Raw genomic sequence first — 12,327 nt, 5'->3', positions numbered from 1 at the left:
ATACAGACAAGTGCAACATAATGAATGCTTTTGAGGACATAAAAACAGAGTAGGTAATTTTCCCTATTTAAACAATTCAGTCTCACCCCTCCTTATGACAGCAGGCTTTTCACTTCAACATCTAGTTCTGGCCATTTAAAACAATTATAACCACTTTTACCAATAAATGTGGTTAAATGACACTTCATATGAACTAGTTTCAAGCCTACGTCAGCTATAAAGACAATCCACTACTGGGACTGTCACAGTAGTTGCCCAGCCACCCCTACCTCCTCCCTCTTGCAGCACGTGGCATCACTGTGGGGTGTTAACAGGGAGGACAAATATACCAGCATGAAATGCTGTAATGAAATGCTGGTGTGAACAGTTGGTGCAATACAGAACAATTCTGCTCTCCTCTATGGCTGCCAACGGTTTTGTCAGGTCCTCTCAAACCACTCTGGGGAGAATTCGCCTCAAGAAAAATAAATAAAACAACAGATCCTTGGCAGGCACTCTTATCCATTACTTTACAGAATGAGACATGTCAGCTTTTATGCAGGTGTGGCGTTAAAGTGGTCATTTGGTCCAGTGTATTTTCTGCTGGTCAGCTTGAGGCCGGACACAGAGCTGCTGCCTGCAGCTCCACATGTGGCACAGTCAGAGTAAACACAGGAAGGGCACTTTCTTTCTACCTCAACATCCTCGGAGGAAAAGCTGTGACTCATTCAAAACATATGTCAAATATACAGTTCAACCCTGTGGGCCTGGAATTATCCTGCAGACATTAAAGAGAAACCAGATCTCTGAGCAAGTCAAGCTATTCCCTGCAGTTTATATATTACAAACTGTTGCATTATTGAGCTGTCAGACTACGGTAGCTCCACTATAAGACAGACTTAAGTACAGGTTTGATTTTGAATCCATTCAGTGGTGCCAAAACTACAAATCCACTGAAAAAAAAATCTATCTGAAAACACCCTTTAAAGTGTTTCATTCACAACTTCTCTCCATGCTGAGTGAGTAAAGTCAATATTTGGATAAAGTGGGTTCCATCGAGCAGACCGCTAACAGGCCATGGTTGCAGGGTTGCTCTGTTCTCTCAGACAGCTGAGATGTGTGTAGTCAGCCTGCCCCAGGGCAGAATGGAAAACTCCAGCCTGCAAGTTCAGTGGGAGTGTGGGACGCAGAGAAAGGGAGGAGGAGAGGGAGAGTGCTTTTTTACTATGTCATAAGACACAAGCTCATTAACACACACACACACACTCCCACACACACACTCTCTGTAGTGTATGGCACCACAAAGCTACTGAAATCTTACACTGTGAGCCAATTTCCACCAGAGACGGATCATAAACCTGAGAGAACCCAAAACGACATTAAAAACTTCTCTTGTGGGAATTATGAGCTTAAAGTCTCAGTGCTAGCAAGCTGATTGTGTCTCCCGCCGTTTTAAGTAGAATCTCAAACATGCTGTGGTTCAGTTTCTGAGCAGGTCTTTCTCAGCCTGACTGCAAGTTATTCAAACATCTCCTCTACCTTTTGGTATTTTAGCACAGGGACACTTGGTGCTTTACAGCTCCTCAGTGTCAGCACTACAAAGACAACTGCACTGGTCCAGGGCCTTAACCAAAAAACTGCCAGAACTCACACTGGGATGACAACATCAACTGCAGCGCTTAAAGTGTTAGAGAAAACAAACTTTCATCTTAACTGCTGAGGCGTTGTTCGGGGCGTTTTACATTATATTAGGTGAGAGACCACGGCAGAACTTGTTTCCGTTTGCTTTTCCCAGACGGCTGCACTGCTGCTTGTTCCACATGTTGTGGTGTAGATACTTCAATAGTAATGGTTTTATTTGTGTCTGGTCAGAGGAAGCCCCTTGGCAGCAGACTTATCAAAGCATTAAACCTAAAAAAAACTAAGTGTTAAGTTTAATGCAGTGTTAATTAGTGTTCTAAGGTTAATAATTCTTCAATTAATTGAATTCTTCAACCGTGATCATCACTTTAAATAATCACATCTGTCAGGCTCTGAAATACTACAGGTAAAAAAGTCAGTGTAGACCTGATGGCACCATGTTTAAACCTGTTAAAATGGTGTGCCCAACTTTGAGGAGAGTATTTAATGAAGTCTATAAAGTAGCAGGAGGCTGATAAAAAACTAGTTTGAAGGAGGGGCTGGGAAATAGAGACCAAATGTGCTGCATTTTGAGGGGGAAAAACTGACTTCACCTTGGAGTTTCTCTTTGGCTCTTTCATATAGTCAGATGTGTTGACCTCATGGTGTCAGAGCAGAAGTGGAGCCAGAGGCAACATGCCCAACAGTTACCACGAGGTTCGGATGATGATGCCAGAAAGAGACAGAGGGAAAATTACCTGCTTTCTCTTGGAAAGGGCTGCAGTGAAACAAGTTACTTTGAACTCTGCTGGGAACATAAGACTTGAAAAGAGTTTCACTTGACATAAACCCAGGTCTCTTCATGAAAACTCCACTAAAGAGAAAGAGAAAGGAGGACTCAAACTAAACTCTTTCAAGATGTTGCCTGTTCTACAAATGGAAGACAACACTCTTACTGAAACTAGGATTTTCAATATGAATTAAACCACAATTATTTTTTCAGACTACCAATCAACAATTTGGTTTAATTAATGAAAAACGGCCATCATAAGATCCAAAGGTGACTTCAGTTCTACCAAATATCCACATAACACCACAACTGAGGACTTCAAACTCACCGATGTTTTTACTTAATAAATTATCTGGATATCAAAATTTCTGTCGATTAACAAATCTTTCAATCGACTAATTGTTTTGGCACTACACAATACAGGGTTAGATTACGCCTTAACTCAAATAATTGCAGCACCAGACAACCAATTTGATTTAACTCCCTCGAGAGCCTTTAAGGAGTTTGTTTTAAACTGTTCCACCATCAGAGAAGAAGTCTGGATCGGCTCTGAGTGAAAGTGACAGCAGGACAACACAACTGTGAGGATTCACCCCTCCCACCCCACACTGGCCCCAACCGAAGCCAAGTGGCTACGACTACAAATCAATGGTAGAGTTCATTAATGAAGAGGCGAGGCTCGTCTGGGAACAATAGCAATCAACAGGAGCCGTCTCAGGCAATCTGGGCTTGGACAATATGATGGATGAGAAGAGCTTTATGTCCCCCTTTACCCCCTGTGCCCCAAGTGTCCAACCCCATAGCTTCTGTGCAAGACAGCGAGCAGCCACTGTTCCCTTTAACCTCAATCCCCTTCCTCATGCCAGACTGAAAATTTCAACCCTAATTTCTGACAACTCTAATCCTCACAATGGCCAATAGGCTCCACAAAAAGTAATCAATTCACTACCAGCTCCCAATACACGCATACACAATGAGGTGTACAAAAGTGTGACAAATCGAATCACATCTAAACAGTCAAATCCCATTGGGGAGATAAGCGAGATCATGTCTTTGAATCGATTGGGACAGGACCATGACCTTTGCCCCTGGTAGATCCATAGGGAGGGCTGCTGCATTATAATGAGGTCCTGATAGAGCCTGTCTCTGGATGATAACACAACCCACAACCCACGACCCTAGAGGCTCGAAAGACACCTCTCATTTCAAACAAAGATCCCATAGGAAACACTGCGGTCACATAGAAGATGCAAAGTGAACTGTACAAAATACAAATCTTCAAAATAAATACAGTCTTATAAATGTAATAACGTCTAATTACTGTCTCATCTTGGCACTTACAACATAAATGCCACGTGGAAGTACACGGTGCCAAAAAGCTGTCATTCAAGAAGATCATGTTGATTTTCCACCAGAACTCTAGGCGTTACTGACCAGTCATTCAGTGTGTTGTGTTCTCTTGTATTTAATGTCGGAAGATTCATGCTCCTTTCTGACAATCGAAAACGAACAAAAAATCTCAGCAACTTGGTGGAAACAATCCTAATGGGTGGTCTGTCCCGTCTTTTGTAAGTCTTCAGCTTTGTCCCAAGCTTAACCAGACTAGCCCCTCTATAATATTCAGCTGCACCCTTACGCAAGACCAAAATGACGAAGAACTTACGCATCATTCTACAGCTCCTTGTACGGGTAAATAAAGGAAACTCATCTACAACAAAAACCAAGAGTTCTCACTGAGGATTTGGAAGAATGAATGAAGTTGGCTTTGCTTCAATGTATTTGGCCTGCTCTGACGCATTAACTACAGTAAGGCAAAGTCAAGGGACAGTGGGGACAGGGGATATGGAGTGTGGTTGAAGGCAGAAGCCAGGACTGCGCTGATCCTGCCAGAAATCCCTTTTCAATTATAGGGAACATTAAGCTTCTTAGGTGGTATACTCAAGACTGGCCAGAGTGGCTGGGGGTTTGGTTTGCTCACTTGAGCCACACTGCACATTTAGGCCATGTGTGCGAGCGCTTGTAGATCCACCCTGTGTCTCTAAAGCTATTAGATGTGGATTGTCCCTGCATCGATAATCCTACCGTCTGAAGCCTTGTTAAAACTTTCCTCCAGGCCACCTGTTCCACGTGGGGCAGCTGTTTCCCCCAGCCAGGCCACAGCCGTTCCCGCCAACCATGCCAGGAATGGGGGGAGGAATCTGGGCTGAAGAGGGCCAGGCCTTTCGTTGGCCCGGGAACAACTCTAGCATCAACACAAGCTGACAGACTGACACATGAAGAAGAGTTACGATAGCACACTTGCCTTTGGATGTTAACACATCAGCCATAAATCATTGCACTTTTAATGAGACATTTCAGCACAAAGCAGTTGTAGAGAAGGACAAGTGTCTTGTACGGCAACAACCAGTTTAGCAAAGATAAAGCAGAATAACCAGTGAGTGAGCGGGAAATTGAACAAGATATTATCATGTGTTAAGTTAGAGTTGGAGTCAAGTTAAAGCATGTGCCCAAAAACAATTGGTGGCATGAGATTATGCTTAAAGGTCTCATAAGGAGATGAGAAACACTCATAGCAGGCACTCATCAACTGTTTTTTAAACTAATAAATTCAATGAGAATCCACTTGCCATTTTACAAGCCTCATTATCTTGTTGTACATCAACATCAGGAATGCTAGGGACAGTCTGAGAGAAGCAGACTGAGGGCTAGTAAAGCCTTTACAGCCAGTGACAACAGTTGCCTATGCATGCTGTGAATACCATCGCCATTCCCAGAGGTACTCCCCAGTAATCTCTCGACAAAATCAAGCAGCAAGGCAATGTGCCTTACCAGTGCATAGCTGGCATGCCAGTGTGATGGGCGGCTGTTGGACGAAATAATAGCCAGATGGAAGACTAATGACGATAGCCTTCAGGACCAAGTCAGCCTACCCCCTCAACACCAGCAATGGCCCATGAAAAGCTGACTGGGCTATAAATAACCGTTATTCATCCGAGAAAAATGAATAAACTGGACAAAGGGATATGGGACAGAGAGGGAGGCGTAGTGGGTGGGTGTGTTTCTGGCACTACATACTGCAGGGGCAGACATATGCCATGCCTCTCTTCAGATACTGGCCTACAATCACTGGAGTATTGTGGATGGTTATTTGTACTCAAGTGACACACAAAATCCCATATTGCTTTTACAATATTCATGTCTCTTAAGATGGTACATAATTCAATTAAAACTTAGGATAGTAAACCAATAAGACACCACCACTGCCATGTTCTCAGGAAACTAAATCATGATAATTTTACTAAATTTTAATGCATAAATACTTAACCATGCCCTTTGGTAAAACCTCCTTTGAAGAGGCATCTGTCTCTTTAAGGGATCAATTTGTGAAACTCTCTTTTCATAGACCTAAAAAGGGATTCACGATAAACTCAAGTCAAGTAGGTTCTACAAGTTTGTTTTGTGATGAACTGTATTTGTATTTGTATTTAAGTATTTGTATAAAGACTTGTCTAGGGATGATGAGATTAAGCTATGAATGCTGCAGTATGCGGCATTAGTTTATGTTATGCGAGACTGACCAAGGACATCAAGTGTGGTGTAGAGGGTCAGGAGCAACTGGAGGATATTTGTATATTAATCAAACAAACTTTATTTATACAGCACTTGTCATATAGATTACAAATAAATACACTGAATGTCCCAGACAGCGTAACAAGCAGGAACTCTACCTGTCAAGCAACTCATCGTAAATTACAAAGCAGCTGTAAATTTCATGAATCATAATGTGTTTCTGTCTAAACTGTGAGCAGATCTTGAATGTCAAATAGTGATGCTTGTTTTACATCCACAAACTGAAATACTCAGCAGTCTTTTGCAGTCTACTGTATGAGTCAGGTCCGTTTCATACCCATTGTATGCAGTCGACGTTTAGAGCCGGCTGTTGATGTAATACACAGTGATCCTAATAACGGATCCACTCTGCAAGAGAATTAGTAATCCATTAAAGCTTTAAATGCCAGCCACAACTCCTCAGTAAGTGCAACACTGCAATATTACACAAACATACCTGCCTGAGCTAGAAGTTGATGCACTTGAGATTTGTTCAAGGAGAGAATGTTATTGATTGAATCATTTCTGGAGTCTCCTTCTGCCTGGCAAGATTCAGTAACTGGAGCATAAAAACAGTCACAGGTGAAAAATAGCAGCAAGACAAGTAAAATGTGTGCCAGCTCTGGCCTCAGACAGACATCCCGCAGACGTCCTCGTGGGTTTTCCATGGGTGAGACAAAAGCACTGAGGCATTTTCACAGAAATCGATACTTAACACAGAGGTCAGCTCAGCCCTCGGGGCTAATGCCTCCTTCAAATGGAGCTTGCAAGATCATGTTTTTGACACAGAAAGTTGAGTACACAATAGGCTTTGTGTTAATGTGGTTTACCTCATGAAAACACTGTAAAAACAGAAATTAAGAGGGGGGGGGGGGGGGCGGTTGGCCACTCTACACATTTTGAATGAAACTCTGAGGGGAAATCCATATCATGGAGTTCTTATTTCTGAAAATGTGTTGACTGTGGTCTTCCCAGAGGAAAGTCGACACTAGTGTGGAGGAAGAAAAGATCTGCTTCACAGGAGCACAAAGGGAGGGTAATGACACAAAGCTTAACATCCTCTTTCTGGATAAACAGGTTTTTATTGCTGTGGTTTTACCAACATACACACACACTCACACATGCATACACACGCTTACACAAGCTCTCTGAATGCCCTCTAATAGCCAGCAGTTTAAGACTACTAGTCTAATTAAGATTTGTGTCAGATATAATAAAGTTTAAGAAGAAATAATTGCACAGTATTGCTCACCCATTAACGTAAAGCCTCTGGGTACTTGAGTGTCCTATCCTGTTAATGTGTATAGCCTTTTCTCCCACGCCCAACCCTACCATAGACCCTTTTCTGTCTTTTTTTTAAAGGAGTTGGGTATTTTCAGGAGGACATAGCAGGTCAACAGTATGCTATACTATACATGATCTGAAAGCTGACATTGACACCTTTATTGACAGTAATGAGATAGGAAATCACGGGAGGGGGGGGGGGTGTAACATGCAGCAAAGGTCTGTTGGCCGGGACTTGAACCGGGGTCCGCTGCGTACGTGGCATGCGCTGTTAACCACTCGACCACCTGCGCACCGATTTGGTACGGATTTAACCCATTTTGACCACTTGACAAATGATAACAATGCACAAAAGTCCCGCCAAAATACCACTTTAAGAAACAAAGACTTTGAGGAACACCACAGACCTATGCCCGAGGTCTTTAGTTTGTGACTGTAAAGTTTGGTGAGGCTGTGATTATCTTAGAGGTCACAATAGGTCATTTTATACAGTGAGGTCAAGTTTCAAAATAATGTTCTCACCACAATGAAATGGCTACAATGTGAACTAACATCATCGCACATGAATACAATTGGGCTTACCGAAGCCACAAGAGTCTCAGCTTTCCAGGCATACCCAATTCCAATTCATGCAGTTCCAAGTTTGTAGAAAAAAATCAAATATACCATTTTTAGAATGGGTAAAAATAACTAATTTATACTACATACAAAAAAAGCTACGTGGGATTAGCATAAAGTGGGCATGGCTGTAAATGGGAGACTTGTGGGTACCAATGGACACATTTCCATTCTTGGGCTGAGTGGTCAAAATGGGCCCTCACCTAACAATTTAGCCTAACTTTGGAGCATTATTAACCCCCTTCCTGACAAATTAGCATGACATGTTTGGTACCAACAGATGCTTTAGGTCCTCTAGTTTCATAGGATACCAGAATGAATCTCTAGCGTTAAAACTCAGCTACAGCCTCTGTAACACAGTAATGTCGGCCGAGGACGCCGGTCTCCTTGAAGGAGTTTAATAGGTTAAAGGCTTCCTGTAAACAACGAGACACAAGGTCTGCTTTAAAAGGATTTCTAAGAAAGTAACAGAGTAAGTGCTGCAGCTATTCTGCACAAGTGGAACCTCGATATAGAAACACAGAACATTAGATGTGCTCCGTTTCATGCAAACGAGATAAGATGGTATGAAGGAGAAGCATAAGGGAATGAGAAAAAGCTTTACTGGAAAGACCTATTAACAGCCTAAACAATCACTAATGATGGCACTGCTGATTTGCCATATTTCTCTTAACAGTTCATTGTGCCATTTGTGCTACAACATTAACAGCGTTTTGATGTAGACTGAAAACCCTCCTGTTTTCCAGCACATTTGATTAGGTTTATTGTGTTCATGTGTATTTGTATTCACTGTGTGTTCTTCTTATTTATGTGAAAGCACATGAAATCTGCCCTGGAATGAAAGGCACTGTATAAATAAAGTTCACTTAGATTTTAGAGTAATCAAAACATATTACAATACATGCCAGGAATGTGACCGGAAATTAATGATTTTTGCACAATAAATAAATGATACAGCTAATGAGAACATATTTTTCCCCCCATCATGTAGTAAGCTCTTCACTTCTACATTATTTATTAAAGCTGCACTATAGACTGCAATGAAAGTCATGCTGTGTTTGTGTAAGAACATATCTACTGCAGTATACTAATCAGCATTAGACTTGTGGTTGGGTTAGGGTTAGGTTAACGTGTTTTGGATCTGATATGTGACACACAGTACACAGGTTAGTGTACTCTCAGTGATTACTTCTCTATTCTTATTGGTAACAGGACTGACATTAACATTAATCACAATATTTTCCTAGCAAATTCATCTCTGTTGCCAAGAAGTTACGCACACAAAAGCCTGAACACATGCATTTGAGGTTAATTGTAGGATTTGCTTTACAAATGTAACAATGCACCACCAGACTACTATAACAGCAACATTGCACATCCAAAATAGGGTACAAGGCACTAATTCCCTTTATTCAAACACTATATCAAAAATGTTTATAATACACATTTTTAATAACTGATAGCATCTTCATATACACAATATGTTAAGTAGGACCCCACATGGTTGTAGCCAGCAACAAAAGAGAGCTCACTATCAAAATTCACAGGTGCCACTTCACAAAACAGAAGGCATCTTGTTAAATGATACATCAGCCCACTGTAGCATTACAGAACAGTGTGCTGCTGCGATCGGACTGTCCTCAGCTGTCTGATCAAGGGTAAAAACTAAAAAGAGAGTACTTACAGTACACAACAAACTGCTGATCTCCAGGAGGCCAGAATCAGCACAAAGCTTTAAACTCAGCACAGTGCCGAAGACAGCACAGTCTGATGTTCTTATTTTCATTTGGTGTTCATGAATATACAGCATGTGGGCGTATTATGATACTCAAGGGTGAAATCAGATTTTAAAAGTGACTTTAGTTTAGGAAATGTCTAGACCAACATAAACAAAACAAAAATTAACTTTAAAATATGCACGCTTGTGAATACCGTGTGTGTACATGTTAATGTGTTTATGTTTGTGTGTATGTTTGAGATTCCAGGCAGGCCGACGGACAATAAGTGGAAGTGTTCCGCGTCCATTGCAGTGTTTAATTAGTCAAACAGACCAAAGTGAGTGAGGTCTTGTTGTGCCAACAATAAGGCCTTGTGTTCCCTGAGCCAGAGTGCTGGGAGGTCAACGTGAAACAACAACACGCTACTCCACATCTCTGGAACAACAATTCAGCAGCTTCAACAGCAAAACTTCTCCTAACATAGTTGCTGAATTAGATTCTCAACCCGACAATTCAACTTCACAGGCCAGCAATTACTGCTGACCTGCTATTTAAAAACAGTAAAATATACACATTTATTTGCTTACTCCTACATTGCACACTCCTACATGCACATTCCACTCTACGAGATGCTGAACTCATTCCCAAAAGCAGATTAATTCCCATTTTAAAACCACCAGCATCGGGAATTGTTTGAATGAAACAGTGTGTAGCGAGGTGTCTGGTGCTAAACTGAAGCACCTGCCAGGCTGAGCAGGTGTATGTCTGTCTGGCTGGCTGGCTGGCTGGCTCAGTCCTCCATAAACACAGGTTAAAAATAAAGCCACAACCCTCACCAAAGGGGAGGATCAGGGAGCTTAAGGCAAAGTTGACACTTAGCCCAGGTGTGGATTAGTTGAGTAAAACTGACATTAGAAGCCAACGACTCATCTCATCACTGCACATCTTACACATCCAGACGTGTGTTTTTGCAAATTAAAAAAAGGGGGTATTTGGCACAAAATCTTCTGTCAAGGCTCCATTTGGATGACAAGGAGAACTTTTCCTCTGCAAAGTCAGGAGGAGAAGATCCACCCTCCCCACCACCCCCTTCACATCACCTAATGTCTTACAAACGTACTCCAACTTATAAAGCAGAGACACACTAACACACATACACACTGCCATGCTCATGTGGGAAATTCTATTTTTACCATCAGGCAGGGCGAGGCTCTGCTAGGGAGCACACAAAGTAGGGAAACTATAACAACGGAGGGAGGGAGGGAGGGAGGGGAGGCTGCGGAGGGCTGACAGGGAACAAAGCGGAAGTGTCCTTCCTCCTGATGACCTGCAAGTTAAAGGAAGAACACAAAGTGCTCTCTGTCCACATTACAGTGCCATGCAGCTGCAAACTGGGGCAACAGCGTAATTCATTTCCTGCTATCAGTGTGGGAATGATAATTAACCCAAAACACACATAGTAACCACAACTGGAAAAACTAGGGAAGTGTAGATTGTCTTTTTTGTTTACTGTCCACTGTTTACTGTACACCTTATTTATTTCTCTATGGTGTACTTTCACTATTAGTGTTTCTGTCTGCTCTGTACTCATGAGATGTTTTGCACGTCTGACTGTCCTGAAAGAGGAATCCCTCATCAGTTGCCCTTCCTGACGCTCTTCCTCTTTTTCTTATCTTAATTGAGGGTCTACAGAGAGAGTAAAACCCTCTATGGAACATCTTCTGTTTGTGATTTTTGGACAATACATACATATATATATATGTAATTCTATATATACATATATATCACTGACTTGGCTACACCTGCTCTTGCTGGCTCATCATTTAGAGAAGGACAGACCTAATTCAACTGCTACACTATGGTGCCAGCACAGGAATAAAAGACCTTGTGGGGTTGTTAGATAAATATGGAAGATAAGACATGGGAAGAGGTGTAGTGGAAACTGGAGAGTAGTTTCTATACACTTTGAAGACAGCTGACCTACTATTCTGGACCTGACTGTTAGCTCTTTAAAGTTAAGTAGAAGATGCTTTTAGACCCCATTTTATTTTATTACCCAATGAAAGTTATTACCAACCATATGTAAATATTGTCCTAGAACTGATTGCCTTTCTGATTTAAATCGAATTAGTGATAGTGAATGTTTGCCTTGTAACTTATAGGAATGGGGACTATATTCCCAGTCCCACCAAACACACTCACCTCCTCTAGAGCGGTCACAGTATTCCTGCAGTGGGACATCCTGGTGGTGAAGTTAGAGGCAGTCGGCGATTTATAATCTTCATTCGTCTCTGCCACAAACTCTGAAACTGTGATTTGGTCCGGCATAATTAATCCCTTTTCTCATATAAAAAAAAACAAAACAGAAGAAGTACTTTTCTTAATCCCCTCCTCGTCACTAGTACACTTTTAGAATAGAAAACTTCACAGCAGCAGTGTCTTTGAAGGTTTCAGTGGAGAGTTAACCATCTCTGGGTGTGTTTATGTCATTCCCTTGTTTGCTGCCAGTACAATCCGGTGCAGCGGTGTCGCACGCCGGCTGGAGGAGTCGCAGCGTTGCTCACACCGCCACAAGGTGATGGATGTCCCTCCTGCCTTTCTGCGAAACTACTCCCTTCCCATTCAGTTTTCACAGGTCTCCCTCTCCTCACAGGAGAAAGTGAAGCTTCCTCGGCAGAGCCTGGTTTCCTCTCTCCGTGTTCCCAAAAT

At 42.0% G+C, this 12,327-nt stretch overlaps 1 protein-coding gene across 1 annotated transcript in view; it reads right to left on the bottom strand.

The window, feature by feature from the left end:
- Positions 1-12,034, bottom strand: part of asap2a (ArfGAP with SH3 domain, ankyrin repeat and PH domain 2a) — a 56,049-nt gene extending 44,015 nt beyond the window's left edge. Inside the window, exon 1 of the mRNA XM_053335343.1 lies at positions 11,821-12,034. Within this exon, the coding sequence (XP_053191318.1) occupies positions 11,821-11,946 (126 nt within the window). The 5' untranslated portion in view covers positions 11,947-12,034. The remainder of the gene's footprint in view (positions 1-11,820) is intronic.
- Positions 12,035-12,327: the final 293 nt, after the last annotated feature.

This window comes from Scomber japonicus, chromosome 16 (assembly GCF_027409825.1).
Source record: "Scomber japonicus isolate fScoJap1 chromosome 16, fScoJap1.pri, whole genome shotgun sequence".
Lineage (NCBI taxonomy): Eukaryota > Metazoa > Chordata > Actinopteri > Scombriformes > Scombridae > Scomber > Scomber japonicus.
This window is presented reverse-complemented; position numbering and strand designations above follow the sequence as displayed.